The sequence below is a fragment of the Dendropsophus ebraccatus genome, chromosome 2 (assembly GCF_027789765.1).
Source record: "Dendropsophus ebraccatus isolate aDenEbr1 chromosome 2, aDenEbr1.pat, whole genome shotgun sequence".
In the NCBI taxonomy this organism is placed as follows: Eukaryota; Metazoa; Chordata; class Amphibia; order Anura; family Hylidae; genus Dendropsophus; species Dendropsophus ebraccatus.
The window spans coordinates 52,103,461-52,131,007 of NC_091455.1; the positions used below are offsets into that span (position 1 = coordinate 52,103,461).

Sequence of the window (27,547 nt, forward strand, 5' to 3'; positions counted from 1 at the left end):
GCAACATGGCGCCCATAACCTCCTCACAGCAGAGGACAGCGGACCAGCGCGGAAACAGTTGGAGACAGATGACTTGGGACCACACCTCAGGGGCCATGCTCAGCTCACCACCCGACCCCTTCGGGGAAGATGGTAACCTCGGGGCAGGCTCATTGGGGACGCAGCCCCTTACACAGCGGGACTCGCCAGCTGGGTTAGTCCAGATGGAGTTACAGATCTCCGAAACCTGATTCAGGCGCTGCTGTCCAAACGAGACCTGGACTCGGTGGTCCATCGCATAGAGGCGGCGCAACAACAGGCCTAGCGGTGCTGGAGGAGGTGGAAGCCGTCTCAGCCAGAACGACGGCGACGGAAGACGCCATTGCCGCCCTGACCTCAAGGGTCTCTGCACTCAAGAGGGAGGCAGAACTAAAGGTTTGCAGAACGGGGGCCCCGGGATAACCTTTTACCACGTGTCACCTCATTGTTTAATCAAGTAACAGGGCGACCTGTGGAGCCCACGTTCATTATAGACCGGGTGCACCGCGTGGCCAGGTTCCAGCAGGAGGCAGGTACCCTGGGAGACATTTTGTGTCGGCTGCACTACTACACCTACGAGCCTCTTCGTCTTCCTCGGCTCTCCACCTGTGTTTATCCCAAATTGGCTCGCTGTCGACTGTATGCCTGCCCTGCCACAAAGACCCCGCACTAGAGGGGGAACACGGAGCTGACGCGACAGCTCTTCGTCTCCTCAGAGGGAAGCACCCCTTAAATTGGACCTGTCCGTTGGTCTCCCGCTGGAATACTAACTGTTGCGCACTGACCTACGCATGGTTTTTCCACATTTCTCAAGGACATGGGAGGACACTGAAAGTTAGGGCTCTGGGCAGAGTTACTGGTGTCATCGGGCTATTGGGACTGTTAAGGGGACTCGGTCGTTGCTTCACTCTGTTTCACTGTTTCATTTGTTGCTGATTTCCATATGGTTGCGGTTTCCCCTCCTAGTTCCCTAAATCTGTGTGCCCTGTAGCATTTTGTACCTTCACCAGATGGGGAATGAGAACCCCTTTGCTAGCAAAGTCCTGGCCTTCAGATGGTAGTTACTCTTCCCTGACTTAGCATGAGAGAATACTCACTCCTAGGGCCCATCTGCTCCGATCTGCATCGGTTCTCCTGTTATGTGGGCTCCTTGTTTTGTTTCACCCTAATGTTGCCATACCTCTGACCTCTCTCCCATGTGTAAACTGTGATCTGCGGTCTCCCCTTCCTGCTATTATGCCCTGCGAGGTTGGGGTTGCCCCCCCCAAGTTATGGGGGGGGCAGTGGGCCTGAACCCTGCAGCGTCTGTATAGTTCATTAAGACGGTCCCTGGCCACGGACCTACCCCATGGTTCTTCACTACCTCTCTTTCACCTCCCCTAGGGTACCTTCTGGTCCTCCTGGTGAATCTTTCTTCTGGGCATAGCCCTCAACTCTAACTTCTCCCTTTCTGTCTTGCTACCCCTGTTCCTGACCTTGCCGCTTGCACTAGTGTATAGCAGTTGACCTTTCTTCTTTTCCGGCTTATTCCCCCCGCTCTTTCCCTCCTTTCTTTGGTACTCCTGTCTTTCTTCTTCCCCCTGTCTTTTTGAAGGCAGAGGAGGTCCCACCTTTTGGGGACTTTACCTGGAAAACTAAGTGGATTCGGGGTGGAGGTCGGGGATGCTCCTTCTAACCCCGGGACGGCCATATTTAATGGTTCTATTGACAGGGGCCTGCACTCTATACTCTATAGGGGCAGTCACTCCATACAAACAGCATAACATGCCACTTAGGTTTATTGAAAGTTAAAGTCTCATGAAACGAACAAATCTCAGGTAGGCAGGGGGGTGCAGGAACATACTTACCCATCCCTGTGCCTGCAAAGCTCTTCCCTAATGATATCCAGTAGCCACCAGCCTCCTACAGCTCCTCCAGCTGCAACATCACCTACTTGGCTGATGGATTGCCCGCTCAGCCAATCACTGACTGAGGATGGACACCGCTGCAGTCAATGACTGGCTGAGCAGGCAATCCATCAGCCAAGTATGTGACATTGAGCTGGGGCCGTGACATACACAGAACCTGGTCGAAAATGACTGAAAATGACCTCCAGCAGCTGTGGTAGAAAAAGCGATCCAGGGGCACGGGGACTGGTGAGAATATTATCTTCCCGCACTCCACTGCCTGCCTATCATTTGTTATGAGACTTCTGTCAGCTGTAAATCATGTTCCAAACTGCTGACACTATTAGATGCTGTTAGGTCAAGAAGACACATGGTACCTTAAAGCGTAACTGTCATGTTTTTTTTTATTGCAGAAATCAGTAGTATAAGCGATTGTAAGAAACTCTGTAATAGGTTTTATCAGCCAAAAAAAGCCTCCTTCTGTACTCAAGAAGCAATCTCCCAGCCTCCCCCCCTGACTTCTTATCTGTGCATTATCAGGCAAACATGTCTTCATTACAGAGAAGCCAGTGAAGACGGGTTCTGCTCTCTCCATTGTAAGCCTATGAAGAGGGGAGGGGCCGAGGGAGATGAGGGAGCAGGAAGAGGTGACATGAAGGTCAGCTGTTTGTAGACTCTCTGGGCACCTAAACCGCAGGATTCTGGGGTCAGAAAGGTCAGTGCTTATCTATGATATTACTGAGAGAAGATTGCAGGGTGTTGTGCTGTGCAGGACTGCTCCGTGCTCAGTCACTCCTAACAGCCCCTCCCCTCTCCATAGCCACATAATGGACACAGAAATCCTGCTTCATTTGATGTGAGGGGGGAGGCTGGGAGATTGCTTTTTCACTACAGAAGGAAACTCTTTTAGTACATAAAACCTATTACAGAGTTTCTTAAAATCGCTTGTACTGTTGATATTTAATGTTTTCAGAAAAATGACCCTGAAATGACAGTTACGATTTATATTTGTTCTTCATTCTATAGCATAGAAAATGTTTTTATTCTCTGCTTGAAATACTCAGACTGGAAGGCCCACCTCCTGCCAGGGGCCCACCAGGGGGTAGGGCCCACCGGGGGATTCCGAGCCTGTAGTTGGGGTACTCTGATGGGGATAGCTATGGCTGACACTGTAGTTGGAGCACTGTGATGGGGATAGCTATTGCTGACATTGTTGTGGGGGCACTGTAATAGGGATAGCTAAGTCTGGAACTATTGTGGGGGTACTGTGATGAGGATAGCTATGTCTGGCACTGTTGTGGGGGTACTGTGATAGCTATGGCTGGCACTGTAGTTGGGGCACTGTGATGAGATTAGCTATGGCTGACACTGTTGTGGGGGCACTGTGATGGGGATAGCTATGTCTAGCACTGTTGTGGGGGTACTGTGATAGCTATGGCTGACACTGTTGTGGGGGCTCGGCGATGGGGAGATTTATCTGACAGATTTTCAAAGCCAAAGCCGGGAACAGACTATAAACAGAGAACAGGTCATAAAGGAAAGACTGAAATTTATCCTCTTATCAAATCCATTCCTGGCTTTGGCTTGAAAAATCTGTCAGATAATCTCTCTGTGTACAGGCATCGTATAACAGGTGGATTGTGAAATTGATTTCACTTCTGCACCTGTATACATTAATGGTGGAGATTTATCAAACATGGTGTAAAGTGAATCAGCAGGGGGTGGGTGTGTACACAGGGCAGTGTATATAAGGGTGGGTGGGCTCCTGTACACTATCAGCAGGGGGTGGGTGTGTACACATGGCAGTGTATATAAGGGTGGGTGGGCTCCTGTACACTATCAGCAGGGGGTGGGTGTGTACACAGGGCAGTGTATATAAGGGTGGGTGGGCTCCTGTACACTATCAGCAGGGGGTGGGTGTGTACACAGGGCAGTGTATATAAGGGTGGGCTCCTGTACACTATCAGCAGGGGGTGGGTGTAATCTCCGCGTGACCCGCAGAAGGAGGAAGCGCCCGTCCCGTCCTCCCTCGCTCTTCCTCTCAGCCGCTGATGCAATGCGGGCCGCTCGGCTGTGACTGGGGGAGGAGGGGCCGGGGATGCCATAGCCTGGTTGCCGGGCTCCACACTCCGCACAGCCGCTGCTGCTGCCGCCCCCTCCCCTGGAGGCAGTGCCGGCCCGGGATCAGGAAGGAGAGGCTGCTCCGGTGCTCGGCTGCCATCATGGGCTCGGCTGCTGGGCTGGGGCTGCTGGCCGCTCTGCTGCTGCTCACCTGCGGGGCATGGGGGTCCTCCGTGCCCAGCCCCCCGCCCACCATCAATGACAGGCCGGTCATAGGTGAGAGCTGCCACATCGGGGGATGGGGAGGGCATGCCGGGCGCTGTAGTTCTCCCATGTACAGGATGTGCGTTGTATATGAGGCTGTTAGATGACAGGACATCACTCTGTACATTGCCCCCTGTGCCATTGGTATGGGGGGGTGGGTTCATGGGATACCCCCCCCTTCTCATCATGTAAGCTGTGACCATGACTGGGGTGAGGTAGTGACCCTATACTAGTCACCCCATCTCTTCTATGCTATTAGGGCTGATGTTTTGGGGGGTGTTCCAAAAAGACCTTCTTGATGACGACCTGGAACTAAATTTTATAGCTGGGCATGATCGATTTTCATTGCCAACCCCTTTGTTCTAGGAGGGATAAGCTGCCACCAGATCTGTAAGACTGCAGATTACCCCTCCCCATAGAGAACACTTAAAGGGGTACTCCGGCAGGGGGGCTTTCTTTTTGATCTGGCCGGGGAGGAGTTGGCTAAGGGCAGTGACGTCCACTCACCTCCCCAGTTCCAGCAGCGGGTCCCATATTGCGGCACTCTGGTCCCTGCTGCCCGGTTGAGGGCTTAAGACGTGATGTTCCAAGTCCGCTCAGTCAGTGATGGCGGCGGGATCCCACCTCCGGCACTGGCTGATTGGACTTGAAACAACACCTCTCAAGCCCTCATCAGGGACCAGGAAGCGGGCGGGGACCGGAGTGCTGCAATACGGGACCCCCTGCTGGAACTGGGGAGGTGAGTGGATGTCGCTGCCCTCAGCCACCTCCTCCCCGGCCAGATCGAAAAAAAGCCCCCCTGCTGGAGTACCCCTTTAGCCATTCAGCTGTGTCTAACCTTCGTGTATATGGGGAGGACGGGAGAGATGGCAGATGCTTCGAGTTCACACTATGCTTTTTCATCTGTTTTTACAAAAAACTGATGGAAAAACAGATGCATTTTAGAAGAGACTCCTATTACAGGACTCCTCCTGATGATACTCGCACCTTGTTGATAAGGATTTGTTAAGTGACCTTTAATAAATGTCCCGTCATGTTGCAGATTTTTCTGTGATTTCATTATTCCAGATCTTCTCGATGTGTCCTGAAAGTGCGGCCTTATGTGCTGAGGACGAGAGTCACACACAGGCTCTTATACAGGCCTCATAACCGATAACTGCACGGGAGCAGGTGAAGGGTTACCCAGGATTAGGACCAAACATGGCCGCTTTATTCCAGAAGCAGCTGTTTTATTGACGGGAATGGGGCTGAATTGTAATACCACACACTATGGGTGGTGCTGTTCTTTTAAAAAAAAAAAAATGGCTCCCCCCCCCCCTCTACTTTTAAAGGAGAAGTCTGGCGAAATGTTTTAAAGTATTGTACTGCCCCCCAAAAGTTAGACAAATCCCCAATATACACTTATTATGGGAAATGCTTATAAAGGGCTCTTTTCCCTGCACTTACTACTGCATCAAGGTTTCACTTCCTGGATAAAATGGTGATGTCACGACCCGACTCCCAGAGAGTGGTTTGTATAACTTAACTTTTGGGAGGCTATACAATATTTTAATAAATTTTCTTCAGACTTCTCCTTTAATTCCAAAAAATGCTTAGAGATTTTCTGGAACTTTTTTTTATTTCTAGCCTCTGCTTGAGTTAGGCCATCAATATCTGACACATTGTGGCATCTTACAATGAGCAGACTGCGCCATAAAACGGAGTATATAAACGTTATCAATATACACTGATCAGCTCTGACCTATTAGAGCAGGGATGGGGAACCTTCCGCCCTCCAGCTTTTGCAAAACTACAATTCCCATCATGCCTGGACAGTAAAAGCGTCGCTTTTGCTTCCCAGGTATGATGGGGAATTGTAGTTTTGCAAAAGCTGGAGTGCCGAAGGTTCCCCATCCCTGTATTAGGGCAGACTTCTGAGTGTGCCCTGTTATCTAGACCCAAGATGTTAGTAGCAGATCCCTTACACTAAAGGCCCTATTAGACGGAAGCAATATCGTCTGTATTCGGCCCAAAATCGTTGCGTGTATTAGAAGGCAACGATCACCCACTCGCTGCTGCCACGAGTAAGAGCGGCAGTGAGCGGAGAACAAAGAGCAAATGAGCACTGACAGCACTCATTTGCTCCTCAGTCGCCCCAATGTAATAAGGCTTATGCTTTGTAAGATTAGGGGATATATTGGAGATGACCTTACCCATTGTCTGGCCATCACAATTATCCTTTGTCTTAGGTTCACTTCTAATACATCAGTGAATAGAGTGATCAGTTGCTTCTTAAAGGGGAACTCGTGTGAAAAAGAAATCTTTTTTTCAAATTGGTGTCAGAAAGTTATATATGTAATTTACTTCTATTTACTGGTACTTATCAGCTGCTGTATGCCCTATAGGAAGTTTTCTTTTTGAGCTGACACAGTGCTATCTGCTGCCACCTCTGTCCAGAGCAGGAGAGGTGTTCTATGGGGGTTTGCTGCTGCTCTGGACAGTTCCTGACACGTACAGAGATGGCAGCAGAGAGCGCTGTCAGACTAACTTTCAAAAAAATTGTAAAAGTCTGACACTAGTTGATTTGAGAAAAATATTCACCAGAGAACCCCTTTTATATCCCACACCCCTTGACAGATGCCATTGTCACTACAATCGGTGTTCACTTGGTCAGTGGTATTAATGTTATGGCTGTGGCTCGGAGCGGAGCCTTTCTCTGGCTTTGTACCAGCACGCGGAGAATGAATATTCGCCCATAAATAATTTTCTGGGATTGTATGTTGGCTCTCCTTAGACATGTTTGTTTTTCCATGAGTTAGATGACTTGGCATACGAACAGCTGAGGTGTTGGAACAAAGTAGCCTGAGAATTAGCTGACTCACTACTCCTAGCTCAGCCCGGCTAGTCGGACAAATCTCATCCAGTATTACCTGGTGGCTGAGCATGAGGAGAACTACATTCACCTTCATCTAAAACCTTAAAGGGAACCTGTCACCAAGACCGCGCTCTCATCTATCGCAATCATGTTATAGAGCAGGAAGAGCTGAGCAGATTGCTATATATCTTTATGGGAAAGATGTTTGGGTGCCTTTACACAGATTTATCTGATGTTTTTGAAGCCAAAGCCAGAAATGGATTTAAGAGGAGAAATCTGTCTTTCCTTTATGACCTGTTCCCATTTATAGTCTGTTCCTGGCTTTGGCTTTAAATCTGTCAAATAAATCTGTCTGCATGCCAGTATAACTTGTAACATGCAGATGGAAATCCCTGCCTATCTGTGTTTAGGAGTCCAGGTGGCGGTGTCACTCAATGGACTGGACTCTTCAGCGTGGAAACCTCAGAGATTTCAAACAAAAAATTAAAATTTATAGGGAATCTTTTCCCATAAATGAGAATATTTCAATCTGCTCAGCTCCTTATCTATAAATCTGATGCCGATAACTTGGGTAAACTGAACACAACAATCACTGAGCTCAGGGAGATCAGCAAAAAAAATCTAATGGTGTACTCACTCAAGAGTCTCCATTGTCCCCCATAAAACCTGAATATGTAAAAAAGGGGTCTGTGGAGCTATGTATCGGGGTGGCTTGGTGATCTTGGTTTCCATAGCTTAGGTAGCCTTTCCATGTTGATGGATTCCCTTTAAAGGTGGGCTGGTGTTTGTAGTGTGCCTTAAAGGGATAATGCTTTTTAGTCACCTTGAAACTTGGCGCTTTATGTAGACAACTCTTCCTACTTGTATATGAACCTGCAGCCGTGTCTGGAGTAAACGAACACTTCTAGCACCCGAGGGGAGCAATGTCTATACATAAAGTAAAAATCAGCGTTGCAATGCCCTAATGAGTTTTTTAAATACTTACAGGCATTATAGCACAGGAGACACACTTTGAAAACCTGGTATATTTAGGCCATTCCTACATTGCCGCTTCTTACGTGAAGACTCTTGAATCAGCTGGAGCGAGGGTTATCCCCATAAGGTAATCTAAAACTGCTGGAAGGTCAGATCTGTTCTGTATGAAAAGTACTGTATGTGTGATTATCCTTTTATGTGACATTGAGGTACTGTAGTTGTGTTGCAGATTAAGTACTAAAGGGCTATTCTGACTTATTTAAAAATCATAATGCAGGTAGGTTGCCAGGGCTATAATGTATAATTCAGCATACTCACCTGTCCCCCTCTAGCACCAGCACTCCCTGTGTTTTCTGACCTTGATGATGAACTCTGCTGATGACTCTCTGGAGCCTCACTTGGCTGCAGGGAATTCAGACTGTCATTGGCAGTGTAGTTTATTTACTGCCTTAGCAGGCTGCAGTATTTATTTATTTTTTTTTTTTTTAAGGTCACTGCCTCTGGTCTGTCATGTAAAATTGCTTTATCATTTAATATTTTCACAATATGTGCAAAGAAGGAATAGAGATGTATAGACTTCAGACTAGTGTTGCACCGAAATATCGATACTACTATCGATATTCGGGGCAAAAAAACGGTTCGGTACCAGGATTTCCTGGTATAGATACTTTATATTAAGCTGCGCAATAGCGCAGCTTAACATAAAGTATAGTGCAGAGAACATGGCCGGCGGCTAGCTGAGCGCCGGCCATGTTCTGTGTACTGCCCGCCCGGCTCACCAGCTCTTGCTCCGTGCTGCCCGGTCCCGGGTGTCGTCGTTCCCCCGGCTCACCAGCTTCTGCTGCCCGGTCTGTGAACAGGAGCGGGATGCTGCAAAGTAGGTCAGAGTGGTTCAGCGTGCCACAATCCATGTGACACGGTCGGGGGTTAACTCACTACCCACTGGCCGACCTCTCCTTTGCAACCCGCCGGGTCCGCCCGGGTAGGGCTGCATGCCGCTGTCACCATGGGGCGGTATTCATACTGGGCTGTTTTCCGATGTGACTCCCGGCCCCCGCACACAAGCCGCAACCTCCTCACTACTTGCTTCTCGTCACTGTACATCGCCTGCTGTGTACGGAGCGGCTCGGCTGCTGTTGACACTTAACAGCGGCATCTACACAGTTAAATAGCGCTGTCAAAAGTGTCAGCAGCATCCAAGCCGCTCCGTACAGAGCAAGTGATGTACAGTGACAAGAAGCAAGTAGTGAGGAGGCTGTGGCTTGTGTGCGGGGGCCGGGAGTCACAGTGGAGGGGGAGTGACGCTGGGACCGGGCAGCATGGAGCAGAAGAGGCTGAGCCAGGATGTGAAGGTTCTGCTCCACTACAGCTATTACTATCCCCAACATACTATACTAGTGCTATGGGTCAGCACTAGTATAGTATGTTGGGGGTAGTAGTTGTATAGCTGTGTGTCAGCCATACAACTACTATCCCCAATATATTTTACTGTGCATCTGCCATACTATTACTCCCAACATACTATTACTCCCAACATACTATACTAGTGTTATGTGTCAACCATAGTGCAAATTCTCCTAACATACTATACTGTGCATCTGCCATACTATACTAGTGCTATGTGTCAGCCTTACTACTACTACCCTCAACATACTATATGGTGTGTCAGCCATACAACTACTACCCCCAACATACTATGCTGTCAGTCAACCATACTACTTCTACCCCCAACTACTATAATAAAAACAAAAAAGGGGGAAATATTGGCATCATAGCCTGTGTAAATGCATGTAATGCGTGTAAGTTGTAAATTAAAAGGAACATATATTGTACCTTTGTAATAGTACCGACCTGAAGAATATAGATGACATGTGAGGTATATTACATGGTGAACATTGTATATGCAGTCGGGGGAGTGGGGGTGGGGGTGGGGCACTCTATAGAATTATTATGGGCGGGTTATACGCTAAGTATCGAAATGGTATCGAGTATCAAAATAAAACCGTTGGTATTGGTATCGAACTCAAAATTCTGGTATCGTGACATCCCTACTTCAGACTCATTTGCATTGAGTTTTTGGTTTCTGAATGCAAAATGAACATATTTTCCTTTAATGTTTCTACTGTTATCTGCTACTCTGAGGTTTGTCAAATAAACCCGTCAGACAAACTTTCTTCTTTCCTTGTTAGAGATGAGTGGAGGAAGTTGCACACCAGCTCATATTGTGGATAATGGGTGAGAAGAGCATTGGAGAACAGAGCACACAAGCTGTAGAAAGAGGAGAGCAGAGGCAAAGCGATCTCTGTGTGTGGGGGGCTTGGGGGCCCTATTACACAGACCGATGGTAGCCTGAGGAATACTGTAAACCAGCGCCAATCTGCTAGATCGGTGCGTGGGGGGCTTGGGGGCCCTATTACACAGACCGATGGTAGCCTGAGGAATACTGTAAACCAGCGCCAATCTGCTAGATCGGTGCTTGTTTACTGTGCCTATTAGACGGCCCGATAATTGCTTAGCAAGGGCTACATGGACTTCTCTCAGCCAATCACTGGCCAGGAGCACTGTGGCCAGTGATTGGCTGTGTGGCCTATTAGCTCAGACAGGCCGCTCTGAAGTTGCAGCATGCACGATCAGGGAAGAAGCAGAGCGCAGGAGGAGCCCTGGACCTTGCATGGGTAATGTATACTGTTTGTAGAATCGTCAGCCGCTGGCCATGTATCACTATAATACCTCGGTTCGGGCCGACTATCACTCCGTGTAATAGGGCCCTTACATAGGCTGTGTATGTGTGTAGACAGAATATAAAGCTTGCCCAGCAAATTGTAGAGACAGTAAAAGTACTAGGGGTTTGCTTCTAGGTGAAGAAACTATTATGCAATAACTATACATTTACTTTTCAGGATCAATCTTCCTGATGAAGAGTATGTGAAGATCTTCAATGCCATCAATGGGTATGTGATAACTTTGTCATGTTGTGATGTTGCCCTTCAAGCAGCTTAAAGGGAATCTGTCAGCTGTAATTCATGTTTCAAACTTCTGACACTTGTATAGCTGTTAGGACAAGGAGACATGTGTTACCTTTCACATACCCATCTGTGCTTTCACGACATTACCAAGCCTCTGAATAGCTGTAAGCTGGAATAACTGTATACTCTCCCTCCCCCTCAGTTACGGAAGAACAGAGTGCTATATGAAAGGTACGGTGTCTCATATTTTTTTTTTTTAACTGGTGTCAGAAAGTAACAGATTTGTAAATGACTTCTATTACAAAAATATTGTTTTTTAGTACTTCAGCTGCTGTATGTCCTGCAGGAAGTGGTGTAGTCTTCCCAGACTGACAGTGCTCTCTGCTGTCACCTCTGTCCATGTTGGGGAACTGTCCAGAGCAGTAACAAATCCTCATAGAAAACCTCTCCTGCTCTGGACAGTTCCTGTCACGAACAGAGGTGTCAACAGAGAGTTCCACGACTGGAAAGAATACACCACTTCCTGCAGGACATACAGCAGCTAAGTACTGGAAGGCTTGGTAGTTTTTAATACAAGTAAGTTACAAATCATTGGCACTTTCTGGCGCCAGTTGATTTTGAAAGAAAGGTTCTTTGTTGGAATTACCCCAGTCATAAAATAAAAAAAAAAACACACACTGGATTGATTTTAATTATTTTTTTTTTTTCGTGCTGTAAAATAAAGGTATACTTGCCAGAAATCCAAGCTCAGTCTTCTGAAGGCAGAATTTTACTCTTGTGCTGGTTAAAAGAAGACCAAACACAAAAATTCCAGCCAGTACAGTCATGGCTCAATGTGTCCAAGCACATGACTGCCTTCTCTGAGTGCTCAGATGGCCTGGACTTCCTGGGGGAAATTTATCAAGTGTTTTGCACCCTTTTTTTTTTTTTTTTTTTTTTTTTTTTTTTTGGCAAATAAGATTTTCCACCCATTTTTGGTCTTAAGTTCTATTTATGAACCAGTATTCGACAGGTGAATATTTTTAGATGCAATTTTTTTTTTTAATTTAATCTGTCGGTTTGAGTATTCAGCCAAAAGTTCCCATAATCCAGGATTAGCGCCCAATTTATAATTTGCAGCTTTTTAAAAAGTCATACAAACTGATGCAGGCCTGTGTCTGGTCAGTACCAGGTGAATATGCATGCGCAATTTTGGCAATTTTGTTACTTTTTCCCTAGATACGTTCACTGTTACAGTGCTACATTTTAATGAATCAGTCACAAGATATTGCAACAACATATATACCAATCCTCACACGCTAGACTTATTAGTAAATGTTCCCCCTGTGTTCAGAGTTTTTTTTTTTAAAGAGATTAAACACAAAGTCCTGTGTTTACTATGTCAACAACAAAAAATAATGAATGCAAACTTGCTTTATGACATCTACTGTTTTAGATATTAAAAGTTCTAAGACAAGTGCCACTTTAACAGCCATCTAACAGGGTCAGCTGTTTGCAACATGACTGCTACAGTATAAATCAGTCGGGAGCAGATTATCAGTAGTTTGTAAACTCCTTTTTGATTCACTGTATTTTAGAGAAGTTCATTATAAGGTTAATGTTCTATTTGGGCAGACATCATGTGGTACATTAGTGCTTGAACTTTTCTGTTGCCTTGGTACTCCCAGTACATACACAAGCCACTTCTGGTGCTCAGATATTACTACTACATCAGTCTGCTATGACTTTACATGCTGAGGTTGAAAAAAAAAAATAAAAATCAATAACACCTGGCTGAAAAACAAGAACTCCTGGAAAATACAGCCAAACGCTAAGTAATAACCTGGCCAAAGGCTGGATTAGGCGGATCTTTACTATGTGTATTAAGAGCTTTCTGGCCACTTCCATGAGCTATGATTGACGGCTCCACTGGTCTCAACTTAATGCCATAGCTGTCAATCATAGCTGAGAGGAAGAGTCAGGGAAACATCTAGGATACTCAGCACCTAAATAGAGAACCCCATTTGTTCTTGCGGTGGCTAGGACACTTAAAGTACTTGTCATGGCCGCTGTCCCATGATCTGTTTATACCAAGGACTGTGTAACATGGAGGCATCCTCTACATCCGGAGGGAGATTCAGAGGAAAGGTCTATGGTGAACTCCCTAAGAGGCTTGGATGAGTCAATGATCCAGGGGTCTATTCTGATCTAGGTAGACTTGGCCTATTAGCTGCTGTTCAGGCCGATAATCGTTTAGTGAAATAGCACATGTTGAAAGTCAATGAGAAACTGACATGCACAATGTCTGATCAGGATTTTCCAACATGTTGAAAGACAGTCTGCTGTGCGTCACTTCATTGGGCTGCCTGAGTAATCTAAGGATCGTTCGCGTTGCTCCCTACTTGTCTGTGTGTGTGTATAATGGCACAGTACAGCTAGTAGGGAATGAGGGGGAGGCGAGTGCTGACCTGATGGGGTTGGTGCTTGTTGCCTTGGAACACTTGCTGGTGTAATACTGGCTACCTCATGGGATTTTTTTTTTTTTTTTTTTTGCCCTTCTGTGGATCCGCCCTGCAGGAGAACAGCTTGTCAGGTTGAAATTTATATATTATACATAATGTCCACCCATCCTGTTTGCTAGTCTAATGCAATTCTTTACGTTCCAGGGTTCTCCTCCCAGGCGGTGGTGTTGACCTTAAATATTCTGAATATGCCAGAGTGTCCAAGATATTCTATGACTTGGCTCTAGCGGTAATTCAAATTTTCTTTCTCATTATTCTGTTCCTGTGTCGCCTAAAACCTCATTTTATCTTGAAATAAATGGCCAATTCTAAGTGCTTAAAGTGAATCGATCACCTAAAAAAGCCTGTTCTGCTATAGAAATGTGCTGTAGCAGCACCCAGCACACTTCCCAGATATGCTTTTACACTCCCCCCTGCAATGTACAACCCGTAAACTTACTGTGCTGTATGTAAATTGTCCACAAGTATTCATCTGGGCCGTGAGCCGCCGGCAAGTAGTCACTGTCCCCTGGGTGTTACGGCAGAGTAATCACACCTCTCTGTGCGTAATTAGACTACATAATTGCTGTGGCATCATTGAGGGCTGCGCTGTACCTCACGTTGGCGTGCCTAAGTTCTTACTGTGCTGCACATGCGCAGTGCAGCGGGTCCATGCTGTACTGCACAGGTGCAGAATAACCTCAAACCCACTGCAGGATCTCCAGAGTTCAAGGCTACACCTGCACAGTACAGCGTGGACTGGACCCGCTGTACTACGCATGTGCAGCTCAGTAAGAACATAGGTGCGGAAAGACACGGGCCTTCAATGACGTCACAGCAGTTATGCAGTGTAATCACGCCCAGAAGGGTGTGATTACCGCATCGGAACGCCCAGGGGACAGTGACTACTTGTGGACCATTTTCATACAGCGCACCACATTTATAAAGTAAGTTTGCAGGTTGTACATTAAAGGGGTTGGCCACTTTATAGTAAAATAGGTCAGTGTACAGTATTAGTAAGTGTACTCACTGTATATGCTGACAGCAGCTCCCTGTGTACCTCTTAGAGATAATATCAGACTCCCCTTCACCAGGCTGTGCTGCCCTGCTCTAAGGTGTTTGGTCCATAAGATGGCTGACATGGAGGAGCATGTGACCAGGCCCCGCCCCCCAGTGTCCACCACTGAGCCTGTATGTGTCTATGGAGGACACAGGGGACAGGGCATGGTCTGATATTAGCTCTGAGGTACACAGGGAGCTGCTGTCAGTATATACAGTGAGTACACTTACTAATACTTTGTACTGACCTATTTTACTATAAAGTGGCCGACCCCTTTAAGCATGTCTGGGAAGGGTGCTGCTACAGCACACTTCCATAGCGTAACAGGCATTTTTTTGTTTTAGGTGATAGATTCACTTTAAGGAACCAGTCACTATATTCCTGACCAGAAAATACTTTTACAAAATAAGTCTGGAGCATCAGGTGTAAGGCTGCAGTCACACGTCCCATGTTCTGTCAGCTCGGCTGTCATTACAGTTCCGTGGCAATTCAGAGTTTCCCCACTGCCAGCATGATACAACATGTCAGGGGAAACGGTCCAGAACTTGTGTTCAGTGTCTGTGTTGTCCGTGTTTCACAGACAGAACACAGGACGTGTAAATGCAGCCTTAGAATTCTGTATGTATTGTTCCTCCTGGATGTGAATGACTACACTGACAACTGACGTTCTTTCCTTTTGTCATTGTGGGGTCTAGCACTGGCGACATTTTGTTTTGACAATAACAACATAATGCGTAGAGAGGAATAACTGGGGAATTACACAACAGAGTTCTATACAGAATGCTTTAGAGTTGTTATATAGGGAATACATTGGTTTGGAATTTCTTAGGGCTGGCATCCTTCTAGAAGTTTCATATCGTCATGTTGGGTGTGGCCATATACAGTTCAGCATTGTTGGACTTTGAGCCTTGAAAACATGTTCACTAGAAGGATGAATCAGCCTTTCCAATCTTCCTGGGTTTAGTGGATGCCATGTGAACGCTCCTTATGTCAGTATAAATTGTCAGGTATAAAGCTTGGGAGAGGTGGATTAATGGTCCATGACTTTTGTTTACAGCTTGGGCAAATTTCTAGTGAAGGAAAAACCTTACTGCTGCATTCTGTATTAGAGAATTACATGGGAATCTGTCAGCTGTAATTCAGGTTCCAAACTGCTGACACTGTAAGGAGACACATGGTATCTTTCATATTGCCAGCTGTGCTTCCAGGGTGTAGAGAAATGCTTTTATTGTCTGGTACAAGGAGTCAAAGAAGCTTTTCCAAGATCCTGCCTGAACAGCTGCAAGCTAGATGTCTCCCCCCCCCCCCCCCCCATGATTGACACCTGGAAGCTCTGGTAGGATCACGTATGGGAGGGGGGAGTAGGGGGATGTTACAGCTTGCTGCACTTCAGGAACTCGGGGAAAGCCTCTTACTATATATTAAAAGTATTCTCTATGTTCTGGAATCACAGACTGATATATCTTGCCCTAGGGGGAGGATGTGGCATCCTGGAGAAGTACTACTGCATTGTAGTATGCTGCCCGAACCACAAGCAAATCCCAACAGGTTTCTCTATTACAACAGGAGGGTGTGTACTAGTTCACACAGACAGCGCTCAAGGACAGATGGGGATCACCTGAATATCCCAATAGTAGTACCAACAAAAAACAAAGTAATTGTACCTGTTCCGCGCATATGATAAATAAAATGTGAAATAGACTGTTGAAAAAACCCTACATTATGGGCGTATAACCAGTACAAACCTCCAGGTAGATGACGACGATGATGATGATTTTTATTTATATACCACCAACAGATTCCGCAGCACTTTACAATTCTGGGGTACACACATAGACAAAAAATAGACATTACAGAGATCTACATATAATTATCCATACATGAGGAGTGAGATCCCTGCTCGCATGCATGAGCTTACATACTATCAGGAGGGGGTGCGAGACAGAATGGCAGAGGGGCAAAGTGCATCATTGTTCTTATGGTCCGGCCATCTTTATAAATAAGGCAGTGCAGGTAAGGGTGGGTGAGCCTGCCACCAGCCAATGCCTGCATGCACAGGTCTGTGCTTAAATGCTTGGTGTGTGTGTGTGTGTGTGTGTGTGTGTGTGTGTGCGTGCACACGTGGTGGAGGTGTGTGTGTGTGTGTGCGTGCACACGTGGTGGAGGTGTGTGTGTGTGTGTGTGTGTGCACACGTGGTGGTGTGTGTGTGTGTGTGTGTGTGTGTGTGCACACGTGGTGGTGTGTGTGTGTGTGTGTGTGCACACGTGGTGGTGGTGTGTGTGTGTGTGCACACGTGGTGGTGGTGTGTGTGTGTGTGTGTGTGTGTGCACACGTGGTGGTGTGTGTGTGTGCACACGTGGTGGTGTGTGTGTGTGCACACGTGGTGGTGTGTGTGTGTGCACACGTGGTGGTGTGTGTGTGTGTGCACACGTGGTGGTGTGTGTGTGTGTGTGCACACGTGGTGGTGTGTGTGTGTGTGTGTGCACACGTGGTGGTGTGTGTGTGTGTGTGCACACGTGGTGGTGTGTGTGTGTGTGTGTGCACACGTGGTGGTGTGTGTGTGTGTGTGTGTGTGTGCACACGTGGTGGTGTGTGTGTGTGTGTGTGTGTGCACACGTGGTGGTGTGTGTGTGTGTGTGTGTGTGTGTGTGTGTGTGCACACGTGGTGGTGTGTGTGTGTGTGTGTGTGTGTGTGCACACGTGGTGGTGTGTGTGTGTGTGTGTGTGTGTGTGTGTGCGTGCACACGTGGTGGTGTGTGTGTGTGTGTGTGTGTGTGTGCGCGTGCACACGTGGTGGAGGTGTGTGTGTGTGTGTGCACACGTGGTGGAGGTGTGTGTGTGTGTGTGGGTAGGGGGTGGTTGAGGGTAGCAGTCAAAATTAGGGAACCTGGTAAGCCTGTTTGAACAGATGTGTTTTGAGGGCACGTTTGAAGCTTTGGGTATTGGTGGTGAGTCTGACAGTCTTGGGTAATGCATTCCATAGAACTGGTGCAGCTCGGGTGAAGTCCTGGAGACAGGAGTGAGGTGTGGATAAAGGTGAATGTTAGTCGTAAGGCACGGGTAGGGTGATAGACGGAGATGTAGGGAGGTGCAGCACTGTGGAGAGCTTTATGGGTGAGCAGGAGGACTTTGTATTGTATCCTGTGTTTAATAGGGAGATAGTGTAGTGAATGGCGCAGGGGGGAGGCATCGGTATAGCGGCTGGACAGGGAGATTAGCCTGGCCGCTGCATTGAGAATGGAGAGAGGAGAGTTTAGAGGAAGGAAGGCTGATTTAGTAAGGAATTGCAGTAGTCTAGACGGGAATCAATCAAAGCGACTAAGTTTTAGCGGATTCGACAGTAAGAAAGGGGCGGATTTTAGAGTTTTTTTTTTTTTTTTTTTTTTTTTTTTTTAGATGCAGATTACAGGAACGTAAAAGAGATTTAATATGAGGAGTGAAGGACAGATCTGAGTCAGACATAACCCCAAGGCAGCGGGCTTGTTGTGTAGGGGTTATGGTCGCACCACAGACAGAGATGGAGATGTCAGGTGGGGGTGGTTAGAGGGAGGGAATACAAGAAGCTCAGTCTTAGCAAGGTTTAGTTTTAGGAATAGGGAGGACATAACATTAGAGATGGCAGACAGACAGTTACTGGTGTTCTGTAGAAGAGCGGGGGTGATATCACGAGAGGAGGTATACAGCTGAGTATCATCAGCATAGAGATGGTACTGAAAACCAAACTTACTGATGATTTGGGTAAAGTGAGAAAAGAAGAGGACCCAGGACTGATCCCTGGGGAACCCCAACTGTAAGGGGAAGAGAAGATGAGGTGGAGCCAGAAAGTTATACACTAAAGGAGTGGTCAGAGAGATAGGAGGAAAACCTTGAGGCCAATAGAGCGGAGCATAGAGAGGAGGAGCTGGTGGTCTACAGTGTCAAAAGCTGCAGATAGTTCTCTGCTCATTCTCCTGGATCTGTCACCTTTAGATTTGGCGGAGAGGAGATCGTTATAGAGACAGGTCGATAGTTGGCAGCACAGGATGGATCTAGGGAGGGTTTTTTCAGTAACTGAGTGATGACGGAGTGTTTTAAGTCGAGGGGAAGATGCCAGAGGAGAGGGAGAGGTTGAAGGTATTCAGGTAAAGACCCTATTCCACCAACAGATCTGGCGACAGATTATCTGCCAAGATTTGAAGCCAAACCCAGGAGTGGATTTGAAAAGGAGAAATCCAGTCTTTCCTTTATGACCTGTTCTCTGATTATAGTCTGTTCCTCGGTTTGGCTTCAAATCTTTGGCAGATAATCTGTTAGATCTGTTGGTGGAATAGGGCCTTAAGTAGTGACAACAGGAGAGAGACTGGACAAGGTGTGAGGGAATAGGGTCACTAGGGCAGGTGGTGGGGTGAGCGGAGGCTAGGAGTCTGGAGACTTCCTCCTCTGTCACTGGCTCAAAGGCTGAGAGGGATGAGGAGGAACAGTGAAAAGGAATAGGATTAATATTACCTGGGGACTGGGAGATCTCCTGACGCATGGTATCTATTGTCCTTGAAGTAGTTGGCTAGGTCTTCAGCGCAGAGGTTAGTTATGGGTGTCTGAAGTTTGGGTTTAAGGAGAGAGTTGAGGGTGTCAAGAAGTGTTTTGGGTTATGGGAAAGAGAAGTGGTAAAGTAGGATTGCTTAGCAGAGTAGTAGCTTCTAAGCACGAACTTATAATGTAGGAGGTTGGCTGTTGTCTTGGATTTCCTCCACAGACATTCAGCACACCTAGAACACAGTCTAAGAAAACGAGTTCTGGATGTGTGCCAGGGTTGTGGCCGTTTGTGTCTGGCTGTTTGCGGTATAGGGGGTGTAAGTTTGTCCAGGGTGGTTTTGAGGGTGTTGTGGTATTGTTTGGCAGCCAAATTAGGTCAGGAAAGGGAAGAGGTGGGGGGCAATGATGACTGTACAGTATCTAGAAGTTGTTGGGTGTCTATAGCACGTAAATTCCTATATGTGAGTGAGGTCGGGGTGTCAAGAGGAGGATGAGAATTTGTTATCATAAAGGAGAGGAAGTTGTGGTCAGAGAGCTCAGTGGAAAACTGGGCAAAATCTGGAGAAGATCAGGTCCAAGGTATTCCCACCCTTGTGGGTTGGGGAGTCAGAATGCTGGGAGAGGCCAAGGGAGGAGGTTAAAGATAGAAACTGAGCGGCTGATGGGGAAACTGGGTTGTTAATTGGGATGTTAAAATCTCCCATGATTAGAGCAGGAATATCAGAAGATAGAAAGTAAGGAAGCTAGGTAGAGAAGTAATAAAGGAACTTGGTAGGTGAACCAAGAGGGCGGTAAATGACTGCGACTCTCAGGGAAAATGGACGGAAAAGTCGTACGGTGTGAACTTCAAAAGAGGAGAATGAGAGGGAGGGGACAGTGGGAATGACCTGGGGAGAGAAGTATACCCACTCCTCCACCATGCCTGTTATCAGGTCTAGGGGTATGGGAAAGGTGTAAGCCACCATGGGTCAGCGCGGCGGGTGAGGCAGTGTCTGACTCTTGCAGCCATGTTTCCGTGAGAGCCAGCAGGTCGAGCGATTTAGTGATGAACATATCATGAACTTCTGTAAGTTTGTTACAGACAGACCGGGCGTTCCAGAGAGCACAGTTAATGCTGATAGGATCTGGCAAGCAAGGTGTTTTGTCTCCCATCAGCTTCAGTAGTTTGTGACGTCACACTACCCAGCAAAAGACTTTTACATTGCAAGTGTTGCACGCGCTACCGGCCGGAGCGCGTCCCTTGTGAAGAGGATATTTCAATTGGAGCAAACAGACTGCAACTCTCCAACAATCACTACACCACCATCTGGAATGAGGATTGCTAGCTTTTTTACACTAACCCAGAGGGGATACAGGTAGTGGATTACCTGACAAACCTCAACCTGGATAGAACGTCTACCTGGAGGTTAGGGCCCTATTACACCAGACGATTGTGCAAAAAGTCGTTATCATTTGAATTTAAACAATAATCCCTCTGTGTAATTGCAGGCAACGTTCGGAAAATCGTTAGTATGTCGATTTAGATCTGAACCTAAAATTATTGCTAATCTTTCGCAACAGTCTAGTTCTTATTTTATTTATCATGTGTGGAACAAGTACAATTACTTTGTTTTTCCTTTATTACAAGCTGCAGGGTCCTCACTCTACAGAGACCTTTCAATCAAGCTGAGCCAAGTGTGGATAGTCTGGCTCCTTATAATTGCCCAAGGGACCTCTCTTACATTCAGATAGGCAGTGTAAAGGCAAGACACAAGTGCATGTTCACCTTGGTGCCTTGTAAGAAAAACCCACAGCAAATGACGTGTGTCAATGATACAGCTGCAATCCAGGTCCCTATAGCTCATGATATGGTTAATAGAGATTAGTGTGGATTACAGAGGGATCTGGAATGACTGGAGACTTTTTATTAATTTTATCTATTTTTCCCTCAGGCTTATGACAAGGGTGACTACTTCCCTATCTGGGGAACTTGTTTAGGATTTGAGGAGCTGACTGTACTGACCAGTGGAGAACTCCTGCTAACACGGACCAAAACGGAGAACATGTCATTGCCTCTTAACTTCACAGAAAGTAGGTATATTGGGTAGTATGTGACCCCCCCCCCCCTACTTATCAATATTCCATCATTTTATGGGGTGGAAATACCCCTTTTACAACACATTAATGTCTTGGCAGTTCATGGGTCTTATAATTGACCTGTCTGCGGCTAAACAGGGGTAAAGGTAAGGCACTGGCTAGACGGGAAAATTAACAAATCTATGAGTTGGAGAATCTGTTGGAGCTATATATAAGGCTAGTCATGTTTCCAGGCATTATTGTTAATATGTAAAATATGTACACCACAGATCACAGCACTGGTCCTTTTTACACAGGTCAATTATTAGTAAAAAGTGTTCCTATAAAAGCTCATCAGGCTGATTGACCTGTGTTAAAGGGCCAGCGATCAGCCGATGGGTTGGAAAACGCTCGCTCGTCTGCTGATCGCATCTTTCATGTGTTGGTAAAATGTGCTATATGCAGCCAATAAGAATGAAAGTTAAAGGGGTTATCCAGTGTTAAAAAAACATGGCCACGTTCTTCCAGAGGCAGCCTAAAACTTGTCTCCAGTTCAGGTGTGATTTGCACTTTATTCCATTTAAATGAATGGAGTTTCAGTGCAAACCACACCTGGAGTGGAGTGCTGCTGTCTTTTGAAGAAAGTGGCTTTTTTTACAAAATTTTTATAATAAACTCTGGGTAACCCTTTTAATGGCCACAGGGATGATACAGCGATCGTTCTTGTAGTCTTGCTGTGTGATTGATCCTGCCTTGTAAAAGCATTGCAAGCGAGTACCAGTCCCACTGATCGGCGCTTCTTTGCTGCCGCAGACGGCCATCAGTAAGTGTTAAAGGACCAGAATCAGATCAAACGTTTAAATGCTACCAGGACTCTCAGAGCCTGTAAATCCTGCTTACCCTGCCCACACTTGGTGATTGACTGTCCGATTCAATGCGATAAATCAATGAAATGGATCTAGGACAGCATAAGTGCCTGATTTGCATAGTTGAATGCACATTGAGTATCTCTCGGCTGACGCCCTTTCTCTGAGACACCTATAGCCACAGGCCTACTAAGCTTTAGATCTTTTCTTACTGTGTTTATTTCCCTTCCATTGTTGTATGCAGCCTTCACATAGGGTAGCATAGGAGGTCACCTGCTTTTACACCTTTTAGATGATTTAAATGGAACCAATCGGGCTTGTATGGTTCCCTGAACCACTGTATACAGCTCCTGCAGCAGCCGCGACACGTACCGCCCCTGGCTGCAGCAGGAGCTGTATAACTGGGAAAAAAAGAATTTATTCCCTTCAGTGTGTGGCAGGGACGTAGTCATCTGGGCGGGCTCCCTGTCTGTATCTATTTACCGCTTCTTCCTGTCAGCGCGCTCAGAGGGGATGAATGACAGGCAGAGAGGCCAGTAAGGGACCTCTCTGCCTGTCAATCATCCCTCCGAGCACGCTGACAAGCAGAGCGAGGTGACAAGTTACAGGCAGGGAGCCGCCTAGATGATAACTTCCCGCTGCTACCTGTCACACGCCAAGGGGATTGAACTGCTTTTTTTTTTACGGGTATAGAGCTCCTGCTGCAGACGGTACGTGCAACCGGATGCTCAGAAGCTGTATACAGCAGTTCAGGGAACCATATCGGGCTGATTGGTTCCCTTTTAAAGGGGTTATCACGGCCACTTTCTTCCTGAGACAGCACAACTCTTACCTCCATTCCGTTGATGTGAATAAGATTTAAGTGCAAACCACACCTGAATTGGAGACTATTCATGTTTCTTGAAGCAGCCATTTCTAGAACGTTGGTTAACCCCTTTAACTAGGAAAGGACATTTATTTAAACCATGCCTTTTATTTTTTAGATGTACTCCACAGCAAATTATTCCGAAGCCTTCCACAAACCCTGTATAAAGCACTCTCCAGCAGGCCTATAACTGCAAACTTCCACAGCTGGAGCCTTTCCATGCAGGTATGTATTCTAGCCATTGCTTTATTATGCTGATGCTGGGATTCCGATTTACCATTTGTTAGGCATTCAGAATTCTGCAGAGATGCATTGCATGGCATCCCAGGCCAGCGTCAGGACCCGAAGTGCTGATACTGGCCCTTTAACTGTACGGGCTACTATCAGAAGCTCATACAGTTAAATGCAGCACTGTGATTGAAAGGGTCAGGAGACAATGCCTCCCAGCCAATCGCTCTTGTGGCCAGAGGCAGCATTATTCCCTTTGAATTTTATAGGAGCTTGAGATCTGGCTTTCTCTGTCCTGCCCTCAGCACACATCTCATGCCTGTGTGAGCATACATTAATACTTTTGGCTTCTAGTTTCCTCCAAAACCTGTTATCATAAGAGCACAGTTCCACCAAATTGCAAGAAATATTTCCAATATTAAAGGGAAATTTACAGTATGGATGTGCATAGATCTGTGCTTCCAGTTACCTATTACATGAGTATTGTGTAGGTAAATATTTCCTGTTTAATGCACGCAATAGCCTTCAGATATCTAGTCACTGCAGGATTAGGTTGTGCTGCTAACTCACAACTAGTAGTGTGGAGAACTGAAAGCCCCATCTGTCTACACATAGTGGATAGACCTACTCTTTCTATTATGTTGACTTTTAAGGACCTCTTGTTCCTGTTGGGTCACAGTAACCCCTTAGTTGGCAATTTCCAGACAGAAATGTATATATCCTTATTGTTTTCTGTTAATACCCTAGTGCTGCACAGTGTACAATTCACTCCCAAATCTGCTGCATCAGCTAGCCCACCCCCCTGCCTACCTGCATGAAGGAAATAATATAGTCTCAGGGAATGTGAGAGGCATGGTTGAGCAGATAAACAATATGGGATCTTTGATATGGTACGCAGATACAAGCATATCTGGGGTTTGCAGGAAACTTCTCTTACTAGGGACACTGTTCATGTGTTACTGAGATTGTGGTTGGGATGGAGGTACTTTTTTATTTCTTGCATATTCAATACAGCTGGAGAATTACTCTTTAATACATCTAGGTTATGTGAAAGATTTGGTCTTGGAAAAACACGATACGCTGACTGTTGCCCGTATCCTCTTCATGGCTAGGAAAACAATAGCCAAACACTGAATGAAGGCAGTCGCCTCTGGTGGATTCTGATCTAACCAAAGTGTCCATTGGTTAATTAAATTGGAGAGACTCCTATGAAAGACCTTTTCCCCTCTATCTGTTGGCTGTAGTCCTCTCACTGGTGAAAACTGGGGCTAATGTATGAAAATGAATGCAGTAAAAGACCATACACTTAGGCCAGGTTGTGAATTTTCTATACACCGTTGTCAAAATTTCTCATGTTTTGTATCAATTATGCGTTTATACCTTCTGTTTTTTTTTTAAGAACTATACTGCAAATGAGAAGCTAAGAAAATTCTATAAAGTCCTGTCAACCAACTCTGATGGTGGTCTGGAATTTATCTCTACATTTGAAGGTATTGACTAGTGACTAAAGATCACACCTGACTTTAAAAGGGTTATCCAGCCCTACAAGAACATGGCCACTTTCCTCCAGAGACAGCCCCACTCTTGTCTCCAGCTTGGGCGGGTTTTTGCTGCTCAGTTCCATTGAAGTGAATGGAGCTTAATTGCAAACTGCACCTGAGCTGGAGACAGTGTTGTCTCTGAAAGAAAGTGGCCATGTTTTTGTAGCACTGGATAACCCCTTTAAGGATTACCATATTTTTAAAGTGCCTTGATGCCACTGCATTGCTGCAATATGCCCCAAATCATGTACGAAAGGAGTTTTCTAAAATCGTTCTCTGATTGAAATCCTACATATGCAGTTATATTTTACACATGGAACATTTCCCTCCATGCCGTCTGTATTTCAGTGCTATAGTCTGTGGACCTGACGACATGGGGCAGCCTGACTGGCTCAGTCTGTGACATCACGTCCACAAACCAACATACAGGATAGAATTTAAACATGCCTGGGATAAACATATCTAAGATGGAAATACTAAAAGGGCAGACTAGATGGACCCAGTGGTCTTTTTCTGGCAACAATCTTCTATGTTTCTAAGACTAATATATGCCACTGACACAAGATCATTCACAATGGGAGCCATGATACCACTGAAATGAATGAGACTAACATTGTAAAGACTGATCTGTGTATAAATTAATTCACAGACCGTATAGTTGCATTAAGGCCTTCTGTACTGTGGCTATATGTATGGGGCCTAATGCTTCTGAGGTATTATAAACCTGTGGTAGGCCATTCCAAAGATAGTTCAACCAATGCAAGACAAACAGGAGTAAGAAGCGGCGCATTGTCATTGCTTGTCTCCCTTCTTGTATCTTGTATCTGCAGCTTATGATTACCCTGTCTATGGAGTCCAGTGGCATCCTGAAAAGAACCCATTTGAATGGAGAATTATCTCAGATATATCACATACTGCAGAAGCCGTCCATGTGGCTTTTTATATGGCGGATTACTTTGTTAAGGAAGGTAATAAGAGTGTCATTATATTTCTGTTTACACTGGGATAGCGGGGATTGAAATCCATTGATTGTATCCTGTCCCCCATGTGTGTGTTAGTGATTCTTCTTATCTTCATTGACTTTTCAGTGGGGGAAAGAACATGACTTCTGACACTGCATGCGTGGTGTATGGGTATAAGCAGTTACATTGATTTTTATGAGCTCTGTTGCTGCAGTCGGCTGTAGCGTCATGTGGCCTGACATTCTATAGGAACACAGATTTTTCTTTGACCCTGTGTACGACAAACACAACCTGCTGTTCCCTTTACTGTCCCTTCATCCTAGGCAGATGACCTTTTTACTCTGCACTGTTAGTATGTAGAGAAGCTGGAGGCATCAATCAATACATGTCTCCGCAACATAAAGTGGCTTTTTTTTTTTTTTTTTCTTCAGTGTTTTCCTGCAGGTTTTTTTTTTTTTTCTTTTCTTTTTAAAGGGTCTTTGTGTGCTTGTGCTAGCCTTCATGCACACTGTGTAGTCATTCTTGGGGGTGCTCATTCCTTGCTTGTTTTGCTCTGATAACTATTCACCTGTACAGGTTAGGTGTGTGTGTATTTCAAGAAGTTTGGCCAATAAGTATATTTAATTTGCTTGTCTGTTTATTTCAGATTGGTTGATATTATAGATGAGTGAGCGTGCAGCATTTGATTACCCGTGGCTGAAAAAGTTAGATGCAGCCCTAGGGAGCCCTGGAAACCTGATACAGCTATAGGCTGTGTTTGCCAGAACTCCTTAAAGAGGTTATCCAGCGCTACAAAAACATGGCCACTTTCTCCGCTCTTGTCTCCAGCTTGGGCAGGGTTTTGCTGCTCAGTTCCATCGAAGTGAATGGAGCTTAATTGCAAACCGCACCTGACCTGAAGACAAGAGTCATGTTGTCTCTGAAAGAAAGTGGCCATGTTTTTATAGCACTGGATAACCCCTTTAAGGCCCTATTAAACAAAACAGTTATCGGCTGATAATTCCAGTCTTCTATTACACGGATCATTGTCTTTCAACGCGTTTGAAAGACAGACGACCTAGATGGCAGCATTGTGCTGCCGTTGCTCCGTGGAATAGGAGCGGTGCATCAGACATCGCTATCTTCCATGGGCTGCCCGGACGATCTAGCAATCACCCTGGAAGCCCCCCTCCCCCCTTCGTGTAATAGCGCATGCAGGGAACGAGAAGCAAGCGAGTGCTGACAGCACTAGTTTGCTCCTCTGCATTGCCCTGTGTAATAGGGGCTTTAGGGCTACATCCAACTTCAGCCTCCAATAATTAAAGTTGATATTTAGTCTATAGTAGAATGAAGGAGTTCACAGTGGTCAGCTCCTTTTTACTGGCTTTCAGGTGATGTCTGTCTCCAGGTGTGTGGGGATCTAGTGGTGTCACCAGATTCTGCCAATTCACTCCTGTTGCATTAATACAAGCCATATTCTTTCCATCTATATGTGCCGGTTATTGTGAGTGTATACTGCAGATTTATTTTAGGTTTTAACGATAACTGGTTTTTTTTTTTTTTTTTTTTTTTTTTTCTTCGCAGCCAGGAAAAGTCAGCATCACTACTCAGCTGAAATACAAGCACAACATCCGCTAATATATAACTTTTGCCCAATGTACACTGCAAACATCTCCGTCTTTGAGCAAATGTATTTTTTCTGAAGACGATTTAAAGCTTAATGTTATGCCACCCATTTTGATATTTTTTCTATGCACATTGTATTGTTTGCAGCTACTGTGATGACTTAAAGCCGGTTTATTTCCCAGTCCAGCATTCACTGTTACCTCTGAACAGATATTAATGTATGTGTTACTAGAATGTGATTGTAACACTGAATGTAAATCTGTATTCAATCCATGCCATGTTTCCTAATAAATTCTCTTGTCGGTCACTTCTGAAACCTGCAAACATTAAATGCCTGACTGTGTTGTA

At 45.8% G+C, this 27,547-nt stretch overlaps 1 protein-coding gene across 1 annotated transcript; it reads left to right on the forward strand.

Moving 5' to 3' along the window:
* The first annotated feature begins 3,903 nt into the window (after positions 1–3,903).
* On the forward strand, positions 3,904–27,547 carry GGH (gamma-glutamyl hydrolase). Its single transcript, XM_069960000.1, has 9 exons — positions 3,904–4,241; positions 8,071–8,185; positions 10,959–11,009; positions 13,670–13,754; positions 21,009–21,147; positions 22,982–23,088; positions 24,491–24,581; positions 25,463–25,600; positions 27,158–27,547. The coding sequence occupies exons 1-9, from the start codon at positions 3,956–3,958 to the stop codon at positions 27,274–27,276; spliced, it is 1,131 nt and encodes a 376-aa protein (XP_069816101.1). The 5' UTR covers positions 3,904–3,955; the 3' UTR covers positions 27,277–27,547.

What these genes read in the sequence shown, in the direction of transcription:
- GGH (XM_069960000.1), top strand. Translation starts at nt 3,956, where the DNA reads ATGCAATGCGGGCCGCTCGGCTGTGACTGGGGGAGGAGGGGCCGGGGA. An exon ending in GCTGGAGCCTTTCCATGCAG is followed by an intron (nt 23,089 to 24,490) that starts GTATGTATTCTA and finishes TTTTTTTTTAAG; the next exon opens with AACTATACTGCAAATGAGAA. An exon ending in ATTTATCTCTACATTTGAAG is followed by an intron (nt 24,582 to 25,462) that starts GTATTGACTAGT and finishes TTGTATCTGCAG; the next exon opens with CTTATGATTACCCTGTCTAT.